Source organism: Oncorhynchus tshawytscha, linkage group LG21 (genome assembly GCF_018296145.1).
Source record: "Oncorhynchus tshawytscha isolate Ot180627B linkage group LG21, Otsh_v2.0, whole genome shotgun sequence".
NCBI lineage: Eukaryota > Metazoa > Chordata > Actinopteri > Salmoniformes > Salmonidae > Oncorhynchus > Oncorhynchus tshawytscha.
Window position 1 is genome coordinate 27694509 of NC_056449.1, and position 13184 is coordinate 27707692.

The 13184-nt window shown below is 42.4% G+C and overlaps 2 protein-coding genes across 2 annotated transcripts; both read left to right on the plus strand.

Moving 5' to 3' along the window:
* The first annotated feature begins 61 nt into the window (after nt 1-61).
* On the plus strand, nt 62-1584 carry trmt112 (tRNA methyltransferase activator subunit 11-2). Its single transcript, XM_024382503.2, has 4 exons — nt 62-302; nt 421-522; nt 753-845; nt 1103-1584. Exons 1-4 carry the CDS (start codon nt 228-230, stop codon nt 1202-1204), a joined length of 372 nt encoding a protein of 123 aa, XP_024238271.1. The 5' UTR covers nt 62-227; the 3' UTR covers nt 1205-1584.
* Nucleotides 1585-4215: 2631 nt separating this feature from the next.
* Nucleotides 4216-12279, plus strand: tgfb5 (transforming growth factor, beta 5). The gene is made up of 7 exons (XM_024383313.2): nt 4216-6848; nt 7798-7961; nt 9093-9225; nt 9412-9522; nt 9758-9935; nt 10219-10372; nt 11790-12279. Exons 1-7 carry the CDS (start codon nt 6455-6457, stop codon nt 11946-11948), a joined length of 1293 nt encoding a protein of 430 aa, XP_024239081.1. The 5' UTR covers nt 4216-6454; the 3' UTR covers nt 11949-12279.
* Nucleotides 12280-13184: the final 905 nt, after the last annotated feature.

Genomic DNA, 13184 nt, shown 5'->3' on the forward strand with positions numbered 1-13184 from the left:
GTTTTCCGGAAACGTTTGTACTGCTAGGAACCTGTTTTTAGGATGGTCTGTGTTTGGGGGAAACTGTTTACTGTTGCAATTTCGACATTTCCGGTCCACATGTAAACTCATTGTTTTTAGTTTGCACGGTAGAGTATTAAAGTTACTGTAGATATAGTATATATTGAAAAAGTTACTGGTTCTCTCACTTTCTTTGATTATATAAGCGACATTCATAGACTGTAAGCATGAAACTACTGACGCACAACATGTTGACCTCTCACGTGAAAGGGGTAACCAAAGGATACCCTCTCCTCATCAAGGTAAGGAAGTCTGCTCAAAACTACTTGTAGTGTTGCGGCAACTTGCAATGTGTTAAATGCACCACGTATTTAGCTAGCTAATATGTGTTTTTTTTCATCCCGTTTGTGCGGATCCCAGGCGACGGAGGTGAAAGTGAGTGAGGTGGAGTTTAATCCCAATTTCGTGAGTCGAATGATCCCAAAATTGGAGTGGAGCGCCCTGGTTCAGGCGGCTGATGGGGTTAGTCCGTCTGTCTGACTAACACACTTGTACAAAGTCATTTCAAGCTACTGTATCCAACAGAGGTAGAATAGTTAGCTAGGCCAACAGCTAGATGACATGTCCACTAACTATACTTGGGTCTGATACAGAAAGGCTTTACCTAAAATATTGTTAAAGTGATTGTGGTTGTATGGCAATATCACTGTCTTCCTGCATATCCTAATTCCTAACTGTGGTCTTTTCTCCAGCTGGGTCATCTCCAAGATTTACCTGCAGAGCTCGTCACGGACTATGAGAATAATGAAGACTTCCTGCGTAAAGTACACCGGGTTCTGCTGGAGGTGAGGTTCACCATAAATAACCTGTTGTTGTTCATTACTTAGTTCTATCAACTACTATTTTGGTCAATAGAAAGAAGCATAGTGTATTTATTATGGGAATATGAGGACATCTAGTGGTCAGGTTAGGTAGAGTCTCCGTCATGTTCCCTCTTGGCACTTTCATTCTGCTTGATAAAACGTGATTGTAGGTTTAACCCTATTTTCACACACACGCAGAGTAACTACAGGTCATGTGACATTTATCTATCTCTGTCCAGGTGGAGGTGCTGGAAGGGTGTCTGCAGTGCCCAGAGTCTGGCCGTGAGTTCCCCATCTCTCGGGGGGTCCCCAACATGCTGCTGAATGAGGATGAGGCATAGAGGAGGGGGGTTGGTTATATGCTAACCCACCCTCCACCCTCTCACCCCAACCGTTCATTGTATGGGACTGCTGGCATTAGAAGTGAGGGGAAAACTGGACTATTGTTTGAGTGGATAGGAAGAAATACCACACTGTTGAATTGGTTATATAGTATAGTACCTTGGGCAATGAAATGTGAACACACTGCTGCCCCAAGAAAACCACAGAACGGATCTGAATGCTGTCCAATATCTGTGAGCTGATTTTGTTTTATTTATTTTTATAGAAATGTTTCGGTGGATTTTTTGCCGTAGAAGTACAACTCCTTGGTTTCCTTGGTACCCTGCTTTTCCTTGTAATTAATTTACACAGATAAATAAATACTGGTACACATCAACTACATAATGTTTAAAAAAAAATACATATCAATACTATATTTAGTCATGATTGAAAGGTAAAGTATGTCAAACTGTGATAGTTAAAGTCGGCGGTTTACATACAATTAGGTTGGAGTCATTAAAACTCGTTTTTCAACCACTCCACAAATTTCTTGTTAACAAACTATAGTTTTGCATGACACGAGACATTTTTCCAACAATTGTTTACAGACAGTGAATTATAAGTGAAGTAATCTATCACAATTTGGTTTACATACATTACATTTACATACACAAGTTGACTGTGCCTTTAAACAGCTTGGAAAATTCCAAATGTCATGGCTTTAGAAGCTTCTGATAGGCTAATTGACATCATTTGAGTAAATTGGAGGTGTACCTTCAAACTCAGTGCCTCTTTGCTTGACATGAGAAAATCAAAAGAAATCTGCTAAGACATCACAAAAAAAATTGTAGATCTCCACAAGTCTGGTTCATCGCCGGGAGCAATTTCCAAACACCTGAAGGCACCATGTTCATCTGTACAAACAATAGTATGCAACTATAAACACCACTGGGACCACGCAGCCGTCATACCGCTCAGGAAGGAGACGAGTTCTGTCTCCTGAAGATGAACATACTTTGGTGCAAATCAATCCCTGAACCACAGCAAAGGACCTTGTGAAGATGGTGGAAGAAATAGGTACAAAAGTATCTATATCGACATGACCTGAAAGGCCGCACAGCAAGGAAGAACCACTGCTCCAAAACCGCCATTAAAAAGCCAGACTACATGGGGACAAAGATCATACTTTTTGGAGAACTGTCCTCTGGTCTGATTAAACAAATATAAAACTGTTTGGCCATAATGACCATCGTTATGTTTGGAGGAAAAAGGGACGCTTGCAAGCCGAAGAACACCATCCCAACCATGAAGCACGGGGGTGGCAGCATCATGTTGTGGGGGTGTTTGCTACAGGAGGGACTGGTGCACTTCACAAAATAGATGGCATCATGAGGAAAGATGATGATGTGGATATATTGAAGCAACATCTCAAGACATCAGTCAGGAAGTTAAAGCTAGGTCGCAAATGGAAATGTATAATGACCCCAATCATACTTCCAAAGTTGTGGCAAGATGGCTTAAGGACAACAAAGTCAAGGTATTGGAGTGGCCATCACAAAGCCCTGATCTCAATCCCATAGACAATTTGTTGGCAGAACTGAAAAAGCATGTGTGAGCAAGGAGGCCTACAAACCTGACTCACTTACACCAGCTCTGTCAGGAGGAATGGGCCAAAATTCACCCAACTAATTGTGAGAAGCTTGTGGAAGGCTACCCAAAATGTTTCACCCAAGTTAAACAATTTAAAGGCAATGCTACCAAATTCTAATTGAGTGTTTGTAAAGTTCTGACCGAATGGGAACGTGATAAAAGAAATAAAGGCTGAAATAAATCATTCTCTCAACTATTATTCTGACATGTCACATTCTTAAAATGAAGTGGTGATCCTAACTGACCTAAAATGGGATTTTAACTAGGATTAAATGTCAGAAATTGTGGAAAACTGAGTTTAAATGAATTTGGCTAAGGTGTATGTAAACTTCCGACTTCAACTGTAAATCATCAAATCAAAGTGTATTGGTCACGTACACGGTTTAGCCTGTGTTATAGCGGTGCAGCAAAATGCTTATGTTACTAGCTCCTAACAATGCAGTCAAATGTCAAACAGCTAAAATATGCAGAAAAATACACAAAAAAAGAAAGGAAAGAAATTAAGGATGGCGGGACGAATCCAATTAACAACGAATCCAATTAACAACCCAAATAGCACTCTAGCAGTATCAAAATGCAATCTACATATGTACACTGGGGGAATTTACACAACCTAGACTAAGAATGATATGTACAGCAGTAGATAAACTATATATAAAAGTATGTGGCCACACATTCAAATTAGTTGATTTGGTTATTTCAGCCACACCTGTTGCTGACAGGTATATAAAATTGAGCACACCTCCATGCATTCTCCATAGAGAAACATTGGTACCAACGTGGCACTATCATATGATGCAACCATTCCAACAAGTCAGTTTGTCAAATGTCTGCCTTGCTAGAGCTGCCCCAGTCAACTGCAAGTGCTGTTATTGTGAAGTGGAAACGTCTAGGAGCAACAATGGCTCAGCTGCAAAGTGGTATGCCAAACAAGCTCACAGAACGGGATAGCCGAGTGCTGAAGCTCGTAGCACATAAAAATCGTCTGTTCTCGGTTGCAACACTCACTAGTGAGTTACAAACTGCCTCTGGAAGCAACGTCAGCACAAGAACTGTTCGTCTGGAGCTTCATGAAATGGGTTTTCATGGCCGAGCGGCCACACACAAGCCTAAGATCACCATGCGCAATGCCAAGTGTCAGCTGGAGTGGTGTAAAGCTTGACGCCATTGGATTCTGGAGAAGTGGAAATATGTTCTCTGGTGTGATGAATCACACTTCACCATCTGGCAGTCCAACGGACGGAAGCAAGTCCACGCAGCAATGTTCCACCATCTAGTGGAAAGCCTTCCCAGAAGAGTGCTGCTCTAACAGCCTCCAAACAGGGGACCAACTCCATATTAATGCCCACAATTTTGGAATTAGATGTTCGACGAGCAGGTGTCCACATAGTTTTGGTCATGTACTGTATATTAGAGTGAGCTATGTCAAGTATCCAGTATATAAATACAAAAGTGGTGTGTATAAACACTAACTAAAATACAATGTACAGTAGTATAAATATTAGAATGAGCTATGTCAGGATGCAGTATTTAAATACACAGTGTGAAACGGGAGTGACCAGTGGTTCAATGTCTCTATAACATGGGACAGCAGTGTTTGTGTGTGCGAGCGAGAGAGAGAGAACCATATCCTTGAGTTTGTTGTCGCAGGCAAGAGAACTGCTAGGGGATAGATGACGTGGCGAGTCATGACTATATTTGGACTGAGGAAAAGCGAAAAAGCTCCAGCCAGGGATAAGTTGTTTTTGAGGAAGTATTTTTATACCCACACATTGCAATTCTACAACTAACCACTAGGCCCCTTTGATCCATTAACCCCAGGTCCGACAGTAACACTGGCTGTTGCCAAACATCCCTAGATCCACGTAGGCAAAATTTGCTCTGAGCAGCCATGGGGGTGCACCGTCTGAGGCTCTGGGGCACAGCATGTTGAAACAAGAATGTGTTTGTTCCCAAACTTCCCCTGTAGTGTTATCATTTTTAGAAACCTTGCAAGGAGAGAAAAAATCCTGCCACAAGCCTTTGGGCTGCTTGCGTCTCTTACTCTCTTTCTCTTTGTAGTACCTATCCCTTCTACTTACTGCAATTACAGCCTTGGAGCCGAAACTATAATAACAGTATAATGGGATGGGGAGAGAGCTGCAATAAAAGCCTCCTTTGACAGATTAACAGTCCCTGGCTTCTGAACTGTAATTAACAATGAGACTGGGAAGAAGAGTAAGAGAGAGGGAAGGAGGGGGAGAGAGAGAGAAAGAAAGAGACAGGGTGGGACTGAATAACTGGGCTACTCATAACTGAAAATTAAAAGATTGAAATAAATACTAAGATATGGGACAAGTGGCCTACATTTATGTAGGACACACTTAGGAGACATGTCACAGTTATGGAAATAACTAGAGGGAAGACGAATGAGACCATGATCAGTCAAATATGGCAAGCCAAGGAATTAGCAAACTCCATCTATAACTTTTTAGCTTTGCAATGGAGACTGGGTAACATGGACAAATCATGGACAGATTTTAGGCCTGGCTACTTATCAAGTGGTGGTTTTGACATGTTTCAACAAGATACTTACCTGAGGATAGATGGGAGGCCTGTGCAAACCCTTTTTGTGGTGTGGAGATTTTCGAAAAATATATCTGCTATTTTTTTGTGTGTGTGTGTGTGTGTGTGTGTACTCTGAATTGATGAGAGGGAGATACCTACATAATGACACATACCCATCACCCACTGTGTTTCTCTGTCTCTCGTTCTGTCTGTTGCTTTGTCTGTCTGTCTCTCTCTTTCACACACACCTTGCATTGCACACTGAAGTTACTGTCCCACAGCTCTGGATGATTTATTTTTCTTGCCAAGAAATGAAAGAGTGGCATCAGACCTTTTTGCTGTAGTGGATCGTTTTTCCCCCTCTGATATCCACATCAGAAGAATCAAGAGGATTAGATTGTTCTTCATTTTCTAAGGATGGGACTGTACCAACGCTTACCCTAAGCTCTATAATGTATTTAAACTTTTCTGGAGGAGTTTTATTTTTCAGGAGTACAAATATTTCTTCCTTGGAGGATTTAATCATATTCTAACTTGTATGTAGTGTGAAATAATTTGACGAGCCAACCATGCTGATTGGTTTACATCAACATTTTCTCAAAATGTGTGTAAATTCATAGCCCATGACTATAATTTATTTAACCAGTGAAGTCACCCTTATAGCAGGAATCTATAGCATTCAGTTCCGATAATAAAAAATACAAATAATAGTGATTTTTTTCTTTCATTTGCTCAGAGGCTGTCAGAGAAGAACATGAATAAACATACACTTTCCAAATTATTTGATAGAACTTTGCAATGTAAGACATGGGCTGAACTCTTAAATTTACATTACATGTTTGTCATTTAGCACTCTTAAATTGTAATTGTATTTCTTTTTCACTTATTTGGCAGATTGTTTTCTGTTTTTTTACGTGTTAGAAGTTTTTCAAACGTAAATTCTCTGTTAATAAAGTTTACACTCTGGGAGTTGCTAAAACATTCGCCAGTGCGCATTGGATTCCACACAGGTCCTCAGTGCGCATTGGACTGCACCGGACAGACACAGACTGAAAGATTCCTGAAGATTTCATATGGAGCCGAGTGAGTCCGTTCACCAATCTGACCACCGGACTATGTGGCTGACCCACCTCGCCTTGCTGCTGCTCCGGCTGGCGGTGTCCGCGGAGGGGCTCTCCACCTGCCAGTCATTCAGCCTGGATGATCAGAAGTCCAAGCGCATCGAGGCCGTTCGCGGTCAGATCCTCAGCAAGCTCCGCTACCGGAGCCCACCGGAGCCCCCCGCACCGAGCCCTCAGCCCGACACTGTGCCCGCTGAGGTGATGCTGCTCTACAACAGCACTCGGGAGCTGCTGAAGGAGCGTGCGCGCCAGGCCGAGTCCGCGTGCGACCGGGAGAGCAGCGAGGAGGATTATTATGCAAAAGAGGTTCAGCGCATAGACATGCTTCCGCAGCGCACAGACATCAGTGAGTGGCGCTTTCCACAATTATATTTTCAATATATGTCGCAAATCAATCGTGGTCCCTTTTTATATAAGTGATTTATATATATATAAAAACGTTGTACAGCACTATAACGCATATGCGTAATGATTTCCAACCACCAATCTGATTACAAAAAAAAAAATTTTTACAGATACTTTTGAAAAACTACGTGATTACTTATTGGATTACTTTTACATTCAGAAAGGATGTTCGCGGAAAAAAATACATGATGACATATTTTTGTTTTATCAATGACATTCAATTCAGCACTGAAAAAATGCGTTCCACCTGAGTGTCTGACCACAGGTCAGAGACCACCATGATGACACACCAAACGCTTTTGATGGATCCTTTTTGTCTTCTTCTAATGCCTCGTAACGGGAAAGTAACAAAGTAATCCGATTGTGTTACTGAGTTAGGGTAATCCAAAAATTACGTTGCTAATTACAATTTTGGACAGGTTGTAACTGTAACCGATTACGTTTAGAAAGTACCCAACTCAACCCTTCCTACCACCCTTGCCAAGTTGTCAACCATTTGTCAGATACCTCGATGATTTAGGATATGTGTGTGAGACGCTCGGATAGGCTATACAATATTTAGCATATATTGTAGATTCAAATCAAACTTTATTTGTCACATGCACCGAATACAACAAGTGTAGACCTTACCGTGAAATGCTTAATTACAAGCCCTTAACCAACAGTGCAGTTCAAGAAGATTTTACCAAATATTTACCAAATAAACTAAAGTAAAAAAAGAATAACAAGTACCAATAAAATAACAATTACGAGGCTATAACACAGGTGGTACTTGGTAGTCGAGGTAATTTGTGCATACAGGTTGAAGTGAAGATTGCATATTTATTAATGAATTGATGTCCAGGTATTAGTATTTCCAATAAGTCCTATATCTCTTACCACTCCCATAGATGCAGTGAACCCTCCAGTCCCCAGCCCATATTACAGAGTGGTGGGATTCGATGTGAGTGGTGTGGACAGGAACTCCAGCAACCTGGTCAAAGCTGAGTTCAGAATCTACAGAGCACCCAACCCCCAGGCCCGCACCTCAGAGCAGAGAGTAGAGCTCTATCAGGTACTGACAACATTACACCATCACTTACCTGCACCAGGTAGACCCATCACAATACCATATACCCACTCCAGGTGTCACAATACCATATACCCACTCCAGGTGTCACAATACCATATACCCACTCCAGGTGTTACAATACCATATACCCACTCCAGGTGTCACAATACCATATACCCACTCCAGGTGTCACAATACCATATACCCACTCCAGGTGTCACAATACCATATACCCACTCCAGGTGTCACAATATCATATACCCACTCCAGGTGTCACAATATCATATACCCACTCCAGGTGTCACAATACCATATACCCACTCCAGGTGTCACAATACCATATACCCACTCCAGGTGTCACAATACCATATACCCACTCCAGGTGTCACAATACCATATACCCACTCCAGGTGTCACAATACCATATACCCACTCCAGGTGTCACAATACCATATACCCACTCAAGGTGTCACAATATCATATACCCACTCCAGGTGTCACAATATCATATACCCACTCCAGGTGTCACAATATCATATACCCACTCCAGGTGTCACAATATCATATACCCACTCCAGGTGTCACAATATCATATACCCACTCCAGGTGTCACAATATCATTGAACTGCAACTGCAATACAGTGGAGTCTGAAATGATTGACACCCTTCATAAAAATGAGCAATAACGATTGTATAAAATTAATAATACAGAGCTACATTGTATGCAAAAATGTTTTGGGAAATTATATTATTTTATAATAATACTATTGCTCAGAGAAAGAGATTTTGTTTAACAAGTAATCATTTGTTTCTCTCAGAAAGGTAGGGGTTGAAATCATTGACACCGCTCAAATTCTTATAAATAAAGTAGTCAAAAGTTTAGTATTTGATCCCTTATTCCTAGTTTGTGACTCTACAAACGTGTTGGATACATTTGCAGTTCAGTTTGGTTTTGTTTCAGATGATTTTGTGCCCAATAGAAATGAATGGTAAATAATGTAGTGTCATTTTGGAGTCACTTTCATTGTAAACGCTCCCTTGTGCCAGCTGTGGACTGATGTTCAAGAGCACATCTACAGAGGGTTACACGCTATCCTCTGGTTCTCTTTGTTTCTCCCTCTATGTCTCTGTCAGGTGATAGAGCCAGAAGAGCCAACAGGCCCCTCGCAGAGATACATCGATTCCAGAACTGTTCGCCCACGGACCAAGGGGGCGTGGCTCTCTGTGGATGTCACTGACACTGTGAAGGACTGGCTGGCTCATAAGGGTACGTTGACAAGCATATCACATGGCTCTATACTCCTTTATCTACTTAACAACATTCAAGGTGTCACGTAAAATGTTCCTTGACACCTTGAATGTTGTTAAGTTAGTGGTTATTGCACACGCATTTGGAGGTATATATCTGTTTTCTCCTCTCACCATCCTCTCATCCTCCATATCACTCTTTCAGAGAGGAACCTGGGTTTGAAGCTGGGTGTTCACTGTCCATGCTGCACCTTCATTCCCTCCACCAACAGCATTGTGTTCAATAAGAGTGAGGAGCTGGAGACACGCTTCGCAGGTCTGCTTGTTGTAGAACTTGTTTATGTTAAGTAACATAGACACGTAACACATGGCTCTTTTTTTAATGATTGAGCTTCTCAATTCACTTACACACAGCATTCTGGCTGACAAATGTTCCCATTACAGTATGTCTCCATGAGATCACTCCACACCAACCCTTTCTCTCGCTCCTCCTTCACCCCTCTCCCTCATTTTCCTCTCCCTCCCCCTCTCTTCCTCCTCCTCTTCCCAAGGTCTGGATGATGAGCTGCTTCAGCAGCAGGTGCGGAAGCCGGGGGCTAAGGGCCAGGTAGAGTTTAGTACCAAGACCCCCCACCTCATCCTCACCCTGCTGCCCAGTGACAGGGTAGACAACCCGGGCAAAAAGACCCGCAAGAGGAGGGCTGCTGCAGACACCACCACCTGCTCCAGGTAGGGGAAACACTGATCCAGAAGCCAAAAACCTACATTGTTATCTACAACCATAGAATATACTTATCAGCGCTATCTCTTTATTTTTGTCTTTGATATACAGAATCACTGCATATTTGTTCATAGCCACATTATTGATGATCGTTGTATTGTTGTTATGAATCTATTGGAGGCTTATAGGGAGTCTGCTAGGCTTGCAGTCCTGAAACTTATTAAGTAGGATATATTCTGTGTGGATCAGAATGAAAGAGTGTTTTCTGTCCATCTCTCCTACCTGTTATAGGAATTCAGGCGCGGGCTGCTGCCTGCGATCTCTCTACATCGACTTCCGCCGGGACCTGAACTGGAAGTGGATCCACGAGCCGAAGGGCTACAAGGCCAATTTCTGCTCTGGCAGCTGCCCATACCTCTGGAGCGCTGACAACCACTACAACATGGTTAGTTAACCCCCAACCACTTCCACATGGTTAGTTAACCCCCAACCACTTCAACATGGTTAGTTAACCCCCAACCACTACAACATGGTTAGTTAACCCCCAACCACTACAACATGGTTAGTTCACCCCCAACCACTTCAACATGGTTAGTTAACCCCAACCACTACAACATGGTTAGTTAACCCCAACCACTTCAACATGGTTAGTTAACCCCCAACCACTTCAACATGGTTAGTTAACCCCCAACCACTTCAACATGGTTAGTTAACCCCCAACCACCACAACATGGTTAGTTAACCCCCAATCACTACAGTGGCATAAATGTTCTATCACCTCAGTCACAGTCAGGTCTTATGGCTTTATTACCATACACTTACTTTTACAGCATGGCTATACAAGTAGCTGAAATGTCCTGTCATCTCAGCACCCTGCACAGTCCGTTGGTTACACATCCCAGTGCTCCTAAAGAACCATATTGTTCAACACAGTAGTAAGGTTAGATGGAAGTACTTAAAGGGTTAGTGCGCCCAAATTGACAAAATGACCAATTAGTTTCCTTCCCTGTAAGCAGTCGTGGATATGTGGTGGTGTGACAGAGTTATATGATGTATTGTTTAGCTTTTGTTTTATGTGTAATATAAGGGTCTTAATGTGTTTGGACCCCAGGAAGAGTGCTGCTGCCTTGGCAACAGCTAATGGGGATCTATAATAAACCCCAGGAAGAGGAGCTGCTGCCTTGGCAACAGCTAATGGGGATCCATAATAAACCCCAGGAAGAGGAGCTGCTGCCTTGGCAACAGCTATTGGGGATCCATAATAAACCCCAGGAAGAGTAGCTGCTGCCTTGGCAACAGCTATTGGGGATCCATAATAAACCCCAGGAAGAGGAGCTGCTGCCTTGGCAACAGCTAATGGGGATCCATAATAAACCCCAGGAAGAGTAGCTGCTGCCTTGGCAACAGCTAATGGGGATCCATAATAAATACAAATACCAAATATGGACAAGTTATGAAAGCAATCAATGCTTTGGTTTAGTTTCCCTGCTACTGTTTCCACATGCTAACGTTTTAGCATTTGTGGCACAAATCCCATTCAAGTCATGCAACCGTTAACATTTTTCACTCATAAAGTTCAAATCATCTATAAGTGACTTTGTTGAGCTTCACAGTCAGTCAATTTTAGATACTTTCGGATGGTTTGGATATGACGTGCAAAAAATTATAATATCGGTCCCATGACTTGAATGGGAAATGTGCCACAAAAGGAAACAGTGCCAGGGAAACTAAACCAAAGCATGGATCACTTTCATACCTGTTCAATGTAAGGACACCAATGTGTCATTTTGTAATTTGGTTGAACTCTCTCTTTAAGTAGTGTTTTTGTGATATTTCATGTTCTCTCTCTCACACACACACAGATCCTGCCACTGTATAACAAGCTGAACCCTGAGGCGTCGGCATCTCCGTGCTGCGTACCTCAGGACCTGGAGCCTCTGACCATCGTGTACTTCATGGGCCGAACGCCCAAGGTAGAGCAGCTCTCCAACATGGTGGTCAGGTCCTGCAAGTGCCGCTGACGCAGGAGCCCAGCGACGGGAGAGGGGGAAGGAGGAGGAAAAGAGCTTGACAAAACAACGACTACTTGTGCTCCTCAAGCAAAAAGGACAGACTGACCCTCTCTGTCTATATATTCAACCCTTCATTTCACTTACACAGTCGGAGTCTGGCACAGGCTGTTTTTTTTTTCAAATCTCACAAGTATGAAACTGAGAAATTGTCTTCAACTGTGGGTCTTTTCCCCACTTTCATAAGGTCAAAAATACTGTAAATATCTTATTAATTGAAATAGCTTTATTAAACTTTATTTCACATTTTCAAAATCTGATATTAAAGTGTTTTGGTTGGAAATACAATGTGTGCTTGTTGCATAAGATTATGTAAACTCCACCAAGTAGCTTTAGGCAGAGATCTGTGTGCATTTCCTAAAGGGAGAAGATTTTGATGTGAACTGTTGATGTGAGCTAGTTTTCCTTTGGGCTGCTAGAGGGAGAGAAGGAGATGGAGAGAGAAAGAGGCTGAGAGAGGATAGAAGAGAAAGAGGCTGAGAGAGAGAAGAGAAAATGACAGCGCGAGAGAGGGGAGTGAGGAGAGGACAGAGAAGGAGAAAGAGCGAGAAATATGAGACGGGAAGCAAAATAAAGGATAGAGTGAGGTTGTGTGTCCAGGCAGTAGAGGCCTCTAGCCAGCTCTCTGCGGTAAGGGCTGAAATCTGCTGGCGTAAACAGGATGTGAAAGATTTCCAGAGCGACCACTCACGGAATGCCAGATTTAAACCCGTTCGGGGTTTGTGGTGAGAGGAGAGGAGGAATGAAACAGAAAGGAGGTTTTCAAAGGAGAGACATGGGCTGATAGGCCCAATTTGGAACACATCCACATTGGACGGTGGTAGCCATTTTGTAGCCTTAGCAAATTTGTAACTATTAGGTCTGGCATGGTAGGGCTTTGCACAGCTGTAACCACACTTTTTATTTATTTGTCATTTACTTCTTACTTGATTGCTGTTTGTATAAAATGTTAAGGTCATATTGAAAACATTGATCCAGTCACACAAATCAAAGTTTGGCCACGTTAACCACTTTTGATAAGATGCATAAAAACTCAAAATACATCCACCCTGGAACTCAAATTATATTTAGGCCTTCTGGTATTTCAGTGGTTTGAGAGAGAGACTGCAGTGTTCTGTATGTTTATCTCTAGGGTCTGTGTACTGCTGTGGTTGACACTGAACCTAGAGAGAAACAGAGTGGGTCTGT

Excerpts from the sequence above, each read along its gene's own strand:
- trmt112 (XM_024382503.2), top strand. The coding sequence starts at position 228 with ATGAAACTACTGACGCACAACATGTTGACCTCTCACGTGAAAGGGGTA. Across the intron at positions 303-420 it reads GATACCCTCTCCTCATCAAG|GCGACGGAGGTGAAAGTGAG; the intron begins GTAAGGAAGTCT and ends TGCGGATCCCAG. Across the intron at positions 846-1,102 it reads TACACCGGGTTCTGCTGGAG|GTGGAGGTGCTGGAAGGGTG; the intron begins GTGAGGTTCACC and ends ATCTCTGTCCAG.
- tgfb5 (XM_024383313.2), top strand. The coding sequence starts at position 6,455 with ATGGAGCCGAGTGAGTCCGTTCACCAATCTGACCACCGGACTATGTGG. Across the intron at positions 7,962-9,092 it reads AGAGAGTAGAGCTCTATCAG|GTGATAGAGCCAGAAGAGCC; the intron begins GTACTGACAACA and ends TGTCTCTGTCAG. Across the intron at positions 9,226-9,411 it reads GGACTGGCTGGCTCATAAGG|AGAGGAACCTGGGTTTGAAG; the intron begins GTACGTTGACAA and ends TCACTCTTTCAG.